This window comes from Procambarus clarkii, chromosome 74 (assembly GCF_040958095.1).
Source record: "Procambarus clarkii isolate CNS0578487 chromosome 74, FALCON_Pclarkii_2.0, whole genome shotgun sequence".
Classification (NCBI taxonomy): Eukaryota; Metazoa; Arthropoda; class Malacostraca; order Decapoda; family Cambaridae; genus Procambarus; species Procambarus clarkii.
Genome location: NC_091223.1, coordinates 11,229,565 through 11,245,089, shown reverse-complemented (window position 1 = coordinate 11,245,089; position 15,525 = coordinate 11,229,565). Strand labels below are relative to the sequence as shown.

General features: G+C 39.9%; 1 protein-coding gene across 13 annotated transcripts in view; it reads right to left on the bottom strand.

Annotated features, from left to right (window-relative positions):
• LOC123767372 (uncharacterized) overlaps positions 1-15,525 on the bottom strand; it is a 648,238-nt gene that overhangs the window by 305,603 nt on the left and 327,110 nt on the right. For all 13 annotated transcript variants that reach the window (XR_011224571.1, XR_011224570.1, XR_011224572.1 and 10 more), the window contains 2 exons: positions 8,501-8,759; positions 6,651-6,865 (listed from right to left, as the gene is read on the bottom strand). Coding sequence is in view for 10 of the 13 variants with exons in the window: in XM_069312920.1 (XP_069169021.1) it covers positions 6,651-6,865; positions 8,501-8,759 (474 nt within the window). In the remaining 3 variants the exon portion in view is untranslated. The remainder of the gene's footprint in view (positions 1-6,650; positions 6,866-8,500; positions 8,760-15,525) is intronic.

The window sequence follows — 15,525 nt, the reverse complement described above, 5'->3', positions numbered from 1 at the left end:
TATGTACATTCTTGTATATGCATAAATAAATAAATAAATAAATAAATAAATAAATAAATAAACAACTCCAAGCAAGCCTAAGGGCTAACAGAGTTAGGTAAGGATCTCCAACTGGAAACTTCACTGACAACTCACATAGAGGAGGTGAATAAAGAACTAGAAAAGTATAAAGAAGAAATAAAAGCGACATATGCTGAAGTGGTAAAAGAGAAAGACACTATCAAAGAAGTGTGTTCGGAAGTCAAAACCAGAAATGACCAACAAGAAGCAGAAATTAGGCAAGCAATTAGGAAAGAACTGGTTACCAACAGTAAACTGGTACAAAACACTGCAGATAGAACTAAGTCTCCATAATCATTTTTGGATGTTTAGAGAAGGAAATTTCATCTAGGGTGGACCGAGCGGCAGAGGAGATGAAAATCATAGAGAAAATAGTAGGTTTAGGAGAAGGCTCAAAGGAAAATGTCAGTGATTTTAGAAGAATAGGAAAATATGAGAAAGAAAAGAACCGCCCCTTGAGGGTGACGTTTAATGGAGTGAAAAACATGATGGAAGTGCTAAGAAATGCCAGGAAACTGCAGAGCGATGAGGTTGGCAAATTTTGGTCAATAAGATAAGACCTCTCCAAGGAAGACAGAGAAAAGCTGAAAATGAACCTAATTGAGGCAAAACGTCTAAATGGGGATAGAAATGAAGAAGACAGAAATTCTTTTTTTTACAAAGTGACAGGGACTGGAAAGCTTGTGAAATGGTACATAAAAACAAAGCAACAAGATCAGTAGTGGAAGGGGGAGTAAAGAGCAAAGGAAAAGGGAACATGTTCCTGAAAATTGTATATACCAACATAGATGGAGTGAGGTCAAAAACTTTGGAGTTGCAAGATATAATCCAGCTTAGGGTCCCAGATATTGTTGCATTATCAGAGACGAAACTTGAAGGAAATATAATAAATGAAGTCATATTCCCAAGAGGCTACTCAGTTTGGAGACATGACAGGAAAACTAGGAAGGGAGGAGGAGTGGCTGTACTGGTGAAAAAACAACTGAAGGTAAAAAGAGTTAATATTTGAAAACCCTCGAGATATTGATATAATGGCATTGCAGGTCTGGAATCAGGATGATAAGCTGATAATTGTAAATACCTACAGCCCACCAGCAAGCAACACTTGGACAAAGGAAGAACTGGATGACAAACGAGAGGGCCTCATAATGGTCATGAGGGATATTATTGTACAAGCAGATAAACATAAATCACGACTGTTGATACTGGAGGACTTCAACTTTAGAGCAATAGACTGGGAGGCCTATGAAGCAAGAACGGAGGACTTTTGGACATGCAGATTTGTGAACCTTATAGAACCTTTATTTGTGAACCTGGAGACATTCTTGTATCAACACATAAAGCAAGCCACAAGAATGAGGGAAGGAGATGTACCGTCAGTACTGGATCTAGTATTCACCAGGAAAGAAGAGATTTTTGACATCCAGTACCTTCCTCCCTTGGGAAAGAGTGATCACGTCCTGTTAGACATTAAATATGCTTTAAGATATCATCTAGAAGAAAATGGGGACATTGAAACAGTTGATAAACTCGATTTAAGGAGAGGCAACTATGGGGAACTTCAAAATTTTTTTCATGAGTGTAATTGGACAGAATTGTTGCTAGGCAGGGAAGTAAATGAAATGTATGCCAAATTTTTAAAACTATACGAGGAAGGCACACAAACATTCATACCAAAACAGAGATGCAGGGCCAGAAAACAGGATTGGTTCGACAGAAATTGTGAGAGGGCAAGAGACCAAAAGACACAGAAATGGAATCAGTATAGGAAGAGGCCAAACCCCCAAACATACCAGCGATACAAAGATGCGAGAAACAACTATACAGCAGTAAGGAGAGAGGCAGAAAGAAATTTTGAAAAAGGGATAGCAGATAAATGTAAAACAGAACCGGGCCTATTCTACAAATTCATAAACAACAAATTGCAGGTAAAGGATAATATCCAGAGGTTGAAAATGGGAAACAGATTCACGGAAAATGAAAAGGAAATGTGTGAAACATTAAATGAAAAATTCCAAAGTGTGTTTGTAAAAAATGAAATCTTCAGAGAACCAGACACAATAAGAATTCCAGAGAACAACATAGAGCGGATAGAGGTGTCTAGAGATGAAGTGGAAAATATGCTAAAGGAGCTCGGTAAGAACAAAGCAGCTGGCCCAGATGGCGTTTCACCATGGGTTCTGAGAGAATGTGCATCTGAGCTCAGCATTCCACTTCACCTGATCTTTCAGGCATCCCTGTGTACAGGAATCGTAGCAGACGTGTGGAAACAGGCTAACATAGTTCCAATCTACAAAAGTGGCAGCAGGGAAGACCCCCTCAATTATAGACCTGTATCATTGACGAGTGTAATAGTGAAAGTATTGGAAAAACTAATCAAAACTAAATGGGTAGAACACCTGGAGAGAAATGATATAATATCAGACAGACAGTATGGTTTTCGATCTGGAAGATCCTGTGTATCGAATTTACTCAGTTTCTATGATCGAGCCACAGAGATATTACAGGAAAGAGATGGTTGGGTTGACTGCATCTATCTGGACCTAAAAAAGGCTTTCGACAGAGTTCCACATAAAAGGTTGTTCTGGAAACTGGAAAATATTGGAGGGGTGACAGGTAAGCTTCTATCATGGATGAAAAATTTTCTGACTGATAGAAAAATGAGGGCAGTAATCAGAGGCAATGTATCGGAATGGAGAAATGTCACAAGTGGAGTACCACAGGGTTCAGTTCTTGCACCAGTGATGTTTATTGTGTACATAAATGATCTACCAGTTGGTATACAGAATTATATGAACATGTTTGCGGATAATGCTAAGATAATAGGAAGGATAAGAAATTTAGATGATTGTCATGCCCTTCAAGAAGACCTGGACAAAATAAGTATATGGAGCACCACCTGGCAAATGGAATTTAACGTTAATAAATGTCATGTTATGGAATGTGGAATAGGAGAACATAGACCCCATACAACCTATATATTATGTGAGAAATCTTTAAAGAATTCTGATAAAGAAAGAGATCTAGGGGTGGTTCTAGATAGAAAACTATCACCTGAGGACCACATAAAGAATATTGTGCGAGGAGCCTGTGCCACGTTTACTAACTTCAGAATTGCTTTTAAATACATGGATGGCGATATACTAAAGAAATTGTTCACGACTTTTGTTAGGCCAAAGCTAGAATATGCAGCGGTTGTGTTGTGGTACCCATATCTTAAGAAGCACATCAACTTCTTTAGATCTTTAGCCCCTGCTATTGCTTTGCTCTTCAACAAGTCACTTGAACTCCAAACCTTCCCAGATATTCTAAAAAAAGCGAGAGTAACGCCTGTCCACAAATGTGGTAATCTCACAGATGTTAACAACTACAGACCTATATCTATCCTGCCAAACTTGTCAAAAAATTTTGAAAAACTAATCTATAAGCAGCTTTACTCATATCTAGCCAAACTCAATATACTTAGCCCTTGCCAATATGGCTTCAGACCCAAAAAAAGCACTAACGATGCACTTATTAGTATGCTTAACTCGATTCATACAGCTCTTGATAAAAATGAGTTCTCTGTTGGGTTGTTTGTGGACCTGCGTAAAGCATTTGACACTGTCAACCACCAAAACCTTCTTCTTAAATTACATCATTATGGAGTCAGAGGACACTCCCTACAATACCTCAAATCCTACCTTACTGACAGGCTCCAATATGTTTCTGTGAATAATACAATTTCTCCCACCCTACCCATCAACATTGGTGTTCCCCAGGGCAGCATACTTGGCCCTCTCCTCTTTCTCATCTACATTAATGACCTTCCAAATGCCTCCCAACACCTCAAACCAATTCTATTTGCTGACGACACAACCTTCATTTACTCCAGTCCTGATCCCCTTGCTCTAAATGCCACAGTAAATACTGAGCTAAATAAAGTCCATCTGTGGCTAACTGCTAACAAACTCACCCTTAACATTGACAAAACCTTTTATATTCTGTTTGGCAATAAATCCTCTAATCAAATAAATCTCAAAATAAACAATACCCAAATTTGTAACAAATTAGATGGCAAATTCCTTGGCATTCTCATTGATCACAAGCTTAATTTCCAGGGACACATTCTAAACATATCAAAAAAAGTTTCAAAAACTGTGGGCATTCTTTCTAAGATCAGATATTATGTACCACGCCCTGCCCTGGTGACTCTCTATTACTCCCTTATCTATCCATATCTCAACTATGGTATTTGTGCTTGGGGCTCTACTACCCAAAATCACTTACGTCCTCTAATTACTCAACACAAAGCTGCTATTAGGACAATATCCAATTCTGGCCCCAGACATCACTCGGTACCCCTACTTAAATCTCTGAATATGTTAGACATTAAGTCACTGCACATTCTCTCATGTGTATTATACATATATAAAACGCTAAACTATAATGCCAATCCTGATCTCTAAAGCTTCATAGAAGGTTGTATCAAAACCCATGAGCATCACACCAGAAATAAATACAGTTTTGATATTCCTAGAGTACGACTTAATCAAACTAGAAATGCTCTACAAATCAAGGGGCCCAGAATGTGGAATGACCTTCTCAACCATGTTAAAGACTGTACCTCTCTCAACCAGTTTAAGTTAAAAACGAAGCTATACCTAATAAATTCCCTGTAACCTACCTTACCCTTCTATTGTCAACCAATGTCTGTTTTTTTTCTTTAAAGAGCGCTGTTTGTCGACATAATTGTATTTGTGCTGCTTTTTCATCTATGTTTTCATTTCTTGTTTTCATTCTACTCATTATGCTCAATTAGTATTAAGCTTGTCATTTAAGTTTATCATGCCCGAAACGCTTTGCGTAATAGTGGCTTTAGGCATTGTATGTACTAGCTATACCTATAAGTTAAACAATCCTTGTAAATATTTATTGTATGTATGTACCTTACCTAAATAAAATTGTATTGTATTGTATTGTATTGTAACAAACTGAAAAAGATGCAAAGACACGCTACTAAGTGGCTCCCAGAACTGAAGGGCAAGAGCTACGAAGAGAGGTTAGAGACATTAAATAGGCCAAAACTAGAAGCCAGAAGAAACAGGTGATATGATCACTACATACAAAATAGTACCAGGAATTGATAAAATCGATAGGGAAGATTTCCCGAGACCTGGCACTTCAAGAACAAGAGATCATAGATTTAAACTAGCTAAACACAGATGCCGAAGAAATATAAGAGAATTCACCTTCGCAAATAGAGTGGTAGACGGTTGGAACAAGTTAAGTGAGAAGGTGGTGGAGGCCAAGACCGTCAGTAGTTTCAAAGCGTTATATGACAAAGAGTGCTGGGAAGACGGGACACCACGAGCGTAGCTCTCATCCTGTAACTACACTTAGGTAATTACTTAGGTAATTACATACACACACACAGGGGGCCCTACTTACGATAATTTCGAGTTACGACGTAAATTTCATCGAAAAATGCGACTCGACATCCGATTTTGTCGTCAACTTCCGATATTTGTTGGTACACGTTTGGGTCAACCGAGCGCGTGGTTCCCCGTCACGCGGCCGACCTACCTCAGTTTACTACAGCTGCCTGCTTAGTGATGATCGCTCCTATAAGATATTCCGCTTTTGTGGTGATTTTTTGCATTTTGAACACTAAAGTAATTTTCTATATCACGCCACGAGTCCCAGGAAAGTCTGTGGTAAGACTCAACATATGAAAACCCATGTAAGGATGACCATAGAGCAGAAAAAAGAGTACAGAATGTCTCTTCCTCAACAATTAAGAAAATGTGTGCAGCATGGGAAGAATTGCAAACCTTTGCTGAAACGACTCGCCCAAATCAAGCTGCAGTAAGTCGTTCCCTTAACCTATTCAATGACACTGTGATGCATCATTACAGACAAATGTTAAAATGAAGGGAAAAACAAATCTCTCTTGACAAATTTGTAGTGAGACAAACAAGCACTGAACCACAACTAGGTCCTAGTGGTATTCAGGCAAAACGTAGGAGAGAGAGTACCCCAGAGAAAACATCACTGCCTGATGTGATAATGGAAGGGGACTCCCCTTCCAAACAGGAACAACTCTCTTCCTCCCCCCCCATCACCATCTTCCATACACCATCAAGAGCCCTCCATAAAGGTAAGAGACACTTTGGTACTGTATTGTAGTTAGAAAAAAACATTGTATTCAGTATAAAATGTATTTGTATGTTAATATTTTGGATTGTGGGGAACGGATTAATTCAAATCCTTTTATTTCTTATGGGAAAAATCGCTTCGACTTACGATCCGTCTCTGGGAACGGATTAGCATCGTAAGTCGAGGCCCCATTGTATATATGTCTTTCCTCAGACCTCTCAATTAGGTCTGGTAGGTGGAATAACTCTGAGACAGGTAGACTCGTTCTTGAGGCTACCTGGGGTCATAACAGTACTCTCATAAACCCAATGTACCTTCTTGTAAATAAATAAATGCTTCTTATATCAGACACAAATTCTTATATAATTTATATCACGTAAAACATTACTTTTGCATTGTTAATTAAAGGATTCATTGTACAACATTATGATTATATTTATTTACAAACCCACCTGGAGCGGTGATGCGTGTGGTGCAGTGGAGGTGACCGAGGTAGAACTCTGGGAAGTTGGGAGAGGTGACGACCCCCTCTGGTTGTGTGAGGTGGTGGAGGGGGCAGGCGGAGGTGTCCACCACCCGCCACCACCCGTGAACGCCCGACCCCACCACCGACCAGTCAGAGTGAAAAGTCACCACAGCCTCATTCGTCTCGGATTCGAAGTCAAACCTGAAGTGTACCAACACAAACACTTGTCAGTCTTGTATAAGCTGAACCACACACACACCTGTAGCAATAAAATTATGTAAACAATTTATTGCTCCAAACTCATTAGCTAAATGAGAGAAGCAAACCTCTCATTAGCAATAATGATACCAATCAAATCTTTTCCCTAATTACAGGTAACATTTCTTCCATCCTATTGGAGAAAGCCGAGGTGCAGTACAATAATATAAGCAATCGAGAAGCGATTAATGATCAGTATAATTTCCACAGTGATTCAGTTAACTTCAGTACAGACGCTTCTGAGTTACCACACCTCTTCAACCTCAAGAATGTAGCACTTAGTGTATGCAGTTCTAATCGACCCCAAGATGCTCCAGCTTCGACACAGAGCAGACAGCAGACTACAACCGCATCGAGTTTAGACACTCACCACCCCATCGAGTTTAGACTCACAATTCCTCATCGAGCTGCCATGCTTGCCCGTATCAAGCTCTGCGACTCCGGCCTCACTCAACTCTCTGCTCTGCTCCAAGCAGCGTCTTAACGTCTACGACGCTGCCATCAACCGACTGCTGTAACCAAGGCTACTAAATAAATATGAAACCCTTTAAACACTGTATCTAATCTACCCAACAACCTAACATAATCGTACATTACATACCTGTCAGTCTTGTATAAGCTGAACTACACACACACACCTGTCAGTCTGGTACAAGCTGAACCATACACATTCACGTCAGTCTGGAATGTCTTGAACCATACATATATACAACAACCTGTCCACCTGTTCAGATAGTAGTTTTTGTAACTTTGTGCACCATAGTACAAACATTGACATACTAAGCAATTAGTAGAATTTGATACTATTTACTTTTATAGAGTCCAAAAAAATGAAGCTAAAGAACATATTTAAATATTCCTAGGCCTAGTATAGCCCATATATATGTACTATATTAGGCCCCTGATATCGTACAGTAGGCCTGGGAAGGTTAGGTTAGTTTAGTTTGTCTTTGCAACATATATATAAAATATTTTCCAGAATGTCCAAGTTCAATGTGTGTGATTTATACTTTATAAATGCGTTGTACGTCAGTATCTGTACTCTGGTCCTCCTCACTAAAAGTACTACCAAAACAGGAGGATGGGCTGTACACACACACAACAGTTGTGTGGTGCCCATATCTTAAGAAGCACATCAACAAACTGGAAAAGGTGCAAAGACATGCTACTAAGTGGCTCCCAGAACTGAAGGGCAAGAGCTACGAGGAGAGGTTAGAGGCATTAAATATGCCAAAACTAGAAGACGGAAGAAAAAGAGGTGATATGATCACTACATACAAAATAGTAACAGGAATTGAGAAAATCGATGGGTAAGATTTCCAGAGACCTGGAACTACAAGAATAAGAGGTCATACATTTAAACTAACTAAACGAAGTTGCCGAAGAAATGTAAAAAAATTCACTTTCGCAAACAGAGTGGTAGACGGTTGGAACAAGATAAGCGAGAAAGTGGTGGAGGCCAAACCCGTCAGTAGTTTCAAAGCGTTATATGACAAAGTGTGCTGGGTAGATGGGACACCAGAAGTGTAGCTCTCATCCTGTAACTACACTTAGGTAATTACACACAAACCAGCTCACCTGTTCATATCGGCAGTGTGTCGGCCGCAGTACCTCACCATGGTGTCGCGTGCAGAGGTCTGGAGACCCACGTAGTCATAGAGGCACTGGAGTTGGTACTCGAGGTCGAGCTTGAAGAAGGAGATGACAATGCGGGAGTTTGGGGGTCCTCGGAGGGTGAGTGTGAGGTGCAGGTTGTTGGGGTATGGGGAAGGGTAACCTGGGGTGGTCAGGTTTCCCCCGTAACCCAACACAGTGGAGCTCTGTATCGCCGGAGGGTCTGCTTAGAGGATACATACATGTATTAGTCAGGGCAAGAACAGCAATATTACAAGAACATCAAAAATAGCTTGCGAATAGCATATAATTCCCATTATGGGGGATAGGAAGCCTATCCTTGGAATTAATGACTTATTGGTCAGTCACTGACCTTTCCCAGGATGCATCCCCTAGCAGCAACCCCTTAATCCTCAAACCGCTAGGGGCCCAAATGGAATTCACACCTACAGGCGCAAAAAAAAAAAAAAAAAAAAAATTCTTTCCTCTTATAGAAGTGTTCATTTTTGTTCCCTGATCACGGAAAAAATAACAAAAAAATCGTAGGTGGCATATTTTAGCCGCAATAGGGTAGGGAAGTGTGGCAAAAAAGGAGCGTTGGCAGAGCCTTCGCCAGACGAGGTCTACTCCGCCCGAGCTGTCAGACGGCAGTTGCCACAAATATATTATTACCTAATTATTTCAATGTCTCTGATTTTTTCTTAGTTTTTTGCAGTAATATTATTCCATACAGTGAATTGTGGTATATTTATATTATAAAATGTGTGAACCATCGCTGTACTCAAAATTATGGTGTGCATATTAGTGATTCAATTATTATGTTCATAAAACAATAAACAAATAGTTTTGCTGTTGTTACACTATATACACAGGTTATATATAAGTATCTGCATGTTTTGTACACCATACCGAACTACTAAGTTGGTCTTGTTTGTCAAAAAGCAACGAGGAGTGACCGCCAAACACCACCGAGCCACTCACTGCCACTCCCTCCCTCAACACCACCTCACTCACCCTCATTCACCTCCCACAATACTGTTTTTGTATTTATTCACTATACACAGACGTTATATATACATAGTTACATGTTTTGTTCACCATAACTGTACATCTAAGCTTGTATGGTGAGAAAAGGCACAAAGACGTAGCTACTCACACAGTCAGCTGATCGGCGGCCGCCCTCAAGGCCAGACGCACTAATATTTGTCCTCCAACAATATCGTTTGTGGTGTTATTACGCTATATACACACATTATATATAAGTATCTACCTGTTTTATTCACCATACCTGTACAAATAAGCTGGTATGGTGCCCAAAGACCATAGTGACCATCAGTCACCATGCCATGTCGTGCAGATGACGCTCCTCCCTCACCAAAATGGCGGCTCCCAACCTACTCCTCTCGCTGTTATCTCACACTATACACACGTTATATATAAGTATCTACATTTGTGTTCACCATAGCGAACCAATAAGCTGGTATGGTGAGTGCAGTCAAAAAATGGTGGCCACACACAGTCAGAAGACGACGCCACAACCCTCCCTCCCACAGCCTTACTCCTCCCTGCATGGAGCACAGCGCTAAATATCACCACAATCCTGCTATTATCAGAATCCTGGTCAGTTTTATCACAGTCAGGTGGCTTCAGTAATACTATCACTGCTAAATAATAGCAGTATCATTTATATTATGGTATTTGTAGGCGATGCTGTGGTCACAAGCTGAACAGCGGTGCTGTGAGCTCGTGCTGCGTGCGCCAGCCTTGGTGGCTTGCTCAATACTGATGCTGTAACACCCAAGAATGTTGGCCTGGATTTTTTTTTCTAGGTGGCATCTGGCAACTATCGGTCGTGGCTGTACTATAGCTGCCCCTATCCCAGGCGGGGCATTTAAATTATAGCGCTAGACACGAAATCATATATAAATGATGTGCGCAGTTTCGGTTTTGTCACATATCATTTATAAATGACATGCGCGGTTTGAGGGTTAACTCCCGGGTATCTATCTATTGCTAGGTAAATAGAGGCATCAAGTGGAAGAAAACTTTCCCCAACCATTTCTGTGCTAGCCGAGAATCAAACCAGGGATTCTCGATGCAAGTCAAGGACGCTGACTACTGCACTACAGGACCCATGTAGTATATATGGGGTTGGTGTTTATTTATTTATTTATTTATTTATTTATATATACAGTATACAAGAAGGTACATTGGGTTTGTGAGAATACATTGGATAGTACAGTATTTACATTCTTGTAAAGCCACTAGTACGCACAGCGTTTCGGGCAGGTCCTTAATCTAGCAGATATTTTTAAGTAGGTAATTTCAATCAGAATTGATAAATGATAAAGATACATTACAAGAGAAAAATGAGATGAGAGAGATAAGTATATTAAAGCACATTGTTATATTAAAGCTTTGATTGATTACATTGACAGCTTGATTAGTAATTTAAATAAGGTTAATAGACACCATACAGCAGATTGACAGCACATACAAGACAGCAATGATCACAATGGTAAAGATGTTCAAATTGGGAACATAAAGGTTGGGAGATTGGGTAGCAAATGATACAGTGCAATTTTAAGGCAAAAAGTGAAAAACTATGAAGATGAAATTAGGTATTTTTTAGTATTGATTTTGAATGATGTAAAAGTTGGACAGCTTTTCAATTCAGTAGGGAGTGAGTTCCATAAACTGGGTCCCTTTATTTGCATAGTGTGTTTACACAGATTAAGTTTAACTCTGGGGATATCAAAGAGATATTTATTTCTGGTGTGGTGATAATGGGTCCTATTACATCTGTCCAGGAAGAGTTTCAGACAAGGATTTGCATTTAAGAACAGGGTTTTGTAAATGTAGTTGACACAAGAGAATTTGTGGAATGAGATTATGTTTAGCATGTTTAGGGAGTTAAACAAGGGGCTGTGTGTTGTCTGAAAGCAGAATTTGATATTATTCTGATAGCAGATTTTTGCTGGGTGATGATGGACTTGAGGTGGTTTGCAGTGGTTGAACCCCATGCACAGATACCATAGTTGAGATAGGGATAGATTAGTGCATAATATAGAGAGATGAGAGCAGAGTTAGGAACATAATATCTGATTTTGGAGAGTATACCAACTGTTTTAGAGACTTTCTTAGTTATGTGTTGTATGTGGGTACTGAAGTTGAGTCTCTTGTCTAGGAATATGCCAAGAAACTTTCCATCACTTTTATTGCTAATGTTTACATTGTCAATCTGAAGCTGAATTGCATTTGTAGATTTGCTTCCGAATAAGATGTAGTAGGTCTTTTCTATGTTAAGTGTTAGTTTGTTGGTTGACATCCATAAGTGGACTTTTTTTAGTTCATTATTAACAACACCATTTAGTGTATGTGGGTTGGGGTTGGAGTAGATGAGGGTAGTATCATCAGCAAACAAAATAGGTTTCAGAATGTTAGAGACGTTAGGCAGATCATTAATGTATATAAGAAAAAGAAGAGGTTCCAAGATGCTGCCCTGTGGCACTCCAACAGTTATTGGTAGAATGGGAGAGGTTATATTATTGATGGCTACACATTGGTGTCTATCACTAAGATAGGATTGGATATAGTTCAGTGCATGGCCTCGGATTCCATAATGATGGAGTTTACTTAAGAGGTAATCGTGATTAACAGTATCAAAGGCCTTTCTCAGGTCAATGAAGAGTCCAATTGGAAACTCATTTTTGTCAAGGGCTGAGTAAATTATATCAAGGAGGCTAATAATTGCATCGTTGGTACTCTTTTGAGAGCAGAATCCAAACTAACAGGGGCTAAGAATGTCGAATTTTATGAGATAGGAGTAGAGCTGTTTGTAGATAATTTTTTCAAATATTTTTGACAGTATGGGTAGGTTCGATATTGGTCTATAGTTGTTTATGTCTGACGGATTACCTCCTTTATGAACTGGCGTTACTCTTGCTTTTTTAAGGATATCAGGGAAGGTATGACACTCAAGGGATTTGTTGAACAGCAGAGCTATAGGTAGCGCAAGGGCATGGGAGGCGCTCTTGTATACAATGGATGGGATTTCACTGATGTTCCCAGCTTTGGTTTTTAGCGAGTGTATGATGGACACAACATCTGACGGGCTGACTGGTGAGAGGAGAAGAGAGTTTGGATAGCTGCCTGAGAGATATGTGTTGATATGTGTCTGAGTCTGTGGGATTTTACTTGCAAGGTTAGCACCAATCGATGAAAAGAAGCTATTAAATTCATTCACCATTTCTAAGTCAGATGACAGTGTAAGGCCATCCTTAGAGAGTGTTATCTGCTTGTGGGAGTGTTGTTTAGTTCCCAGGATGTTAGAGATGGTATTCCATGTGCTTTTCATGTTGCCTTTTGCTTCTTTGAATCTAGTCTCATAATATGAAAGTTTTGCTTTTCTTGTGATACTGGTAAGCACTGATGAGTACCTTTTAACTACTTCCATTGAAACTAGGCCACTCCTAAATTTCTTTTCGTATTCATGTTTTTTGTTGATCGATTTAATTATGCCACTTGTGAGCCATGGCTTATTTTTTCTTTTATCAGTTACTTGTTTGGCAAGGAGGGGACAGTGAGTGTTGTAGAGGCTTAGAGTTTTGGAGAGAATGAGGTTAGTTGATGAGTTTATATCCTGTGAATTATTAAATTCAGATTCCCAGTTAATATTGTGGAGTGCATTAGAGAGATTGCCTAAAGCTGATTCACTATGTAGCCTGAATGAAAGTTTTTTTGGTTTCTGGTGGTGATGTGTCAATGTTTGCTATGAGGAAAGTAGGATAGTGATCAGTTGTTCTGTCATAAATTACCCCAGATGTAAGGGGAGCTGTTATATTAGTCCATAGGTGATCCAGGGTAGTGGCAGATGTTTGAGTGACTCGGGTGGGCTTGGTGATTGTGGGGATTAGCATACAGGAGTGCATGTTGTTACGGAAATAGTCAACTTGAGGGTTGTTTTGAAGACCCAGGTCAATATTGAAATCACCTCCCAGAATGATGTGATTTTTGTTGAGATTGTTATTTATGATAAGATTCCTTACATTGTCTGAGAATAAAGCTATGTTGGTATTAGGAAATCTATAGATGGCACCGATTATCAGAGAGGATTTAAGGGATTTACTGGAGAACTTGGCAAAGGTATATTCACAATAGTCGTCTCTATCACTAATGACACTATTGCAAATGAAGGTATCTTTGTAATATATTGCTGTACCGCCACCTTTTTTATTAGGCCTGCAGTTATGAATGGCTTTATAACCAGCTAAATTGTAGAGTTGGGTATAGTCATTACTTAGCCAAGTTTCTGTTAAAATGATGAAAGATAATTTAGTACCTAGCGCTGTAAGAAGTGCATTTATATCATCAAAATGTTTACCAAGTGACCTAACATTTTGGTTGTAAACTGGTAAGCAGGTGCTATTTAGGAGTTTGTTTTTTTGCAAGATTTGCTGTGTAATACCTGCAATAATGATGATCAATGTGCTGATTTGTGTGGATATGGGACAGAAGATTTCGATCTGTTCTGTGTTCTGATGGCAGTGATCATCCTCCTCAACCCTCATGAGATGATGGCTACCAAAGACGTTCTCCAAGATAACTGAGTCAAGTTAGATATCTCCAGAGTCAAACTAAATGTGTGCAAACACTCCATGCAAATAAAAGGACCCAGTCTTTGGAAGCCACCCCCCCCCCACCCCTAACGAATAAAAATATTTCCAACCTTTGCCCTAATCAAAAGTAAAACCAAAAAGTACCTAATTTCATCCTCATAGTTTCCTACCTTATGCCTCAAACTAACACTATCTTGTACAACCCACTTCCCCAATAGTAGTACTTAAGACATATCTTTACCAGTGTAATCACCTCTGTTCTATTTATATTGTAGTTATTTGTTGATATAAAACCTTGCTACAATGTACCTTTTCACCTTACCTGATATTTTAGATTAACCCTTAAATTGTACTCGCCTATTTGTGCTTGCGGGTGTTGAGCTTTGGCTCTTTGGTCCCGCCTCTCAACTGTCAATCAACTGGTGTACAGATTCCTGAGCCTACTGGGCTCTATCATATCTACATTTAAAGCTGTGTATGGAGTCAGCCTCCACCACATCATTGCCCAATGCATTCCATCCGTTAACTACTCTGACACTGAAAAAGTTCCTTCTAACGTCTCTGTAGCTCATGTGAGTACTCAGTTTCCACCTGTGTCCCCTTGTTCGCATCCCACCAGTGTTGAATAGTTCATCCTTGTTTACCCGGTCGATTCCTCTGAGGATTTTGTAGGTTGTGATCATGTCTCCCCTTACTCTTCTGTCTTCCAGTGTCGTAAGGTGCATTTCCCGCAGCCTTTCCTCGTAACTCATGCCTCTTAGTTCTGGGACTAGTCTAGTGGCATACCTTTGGACTTTTTCCAGCTTCGTCTTGTGCTTGACAAGGTACGGGCTCCATGCTGGGGCCGCATACTCCAGGATTGGTCTTACATATGTGGTGTACAAGATTCTGAATGATTCCTTACACAGGTTCTTGAACGCTGTTCTGATGTTAGCCAGCCTCGCATATGCCGCAGACGTTATTCTTTTTATGTGGGCATCAGGAGACAGGTTTGGTGTGATATCAACTCCTAGATCTTTCTCTCTGTTTCATTAAGTACTTCACCTATTCTGTATCCTGTGTCTCGCCTCCTATTTCCACTGCCTAGTTTCATTACTTTGCATTTTCTCGTGTTGAACTTTAGTAGCCATTTGTTGGACCATTCATTCAGTCTTTCTAGGTCATCTTGTAGCCTCCTACTATCGTCCTCAGTTTCAATCCTCCTCATAATTTTTGCATCATCGGCAAACATTGAGAGAAACAATTCTATACCCTCTGGGAGATCATTTACATCAGAAACAGTATAGGTCCAAGGACTGACCCCTGCGGGACTCCACTCGTAACGTCTCGCTAATCTGAGACCTCACCCCTCACACTGACTCCTCGTCTCCT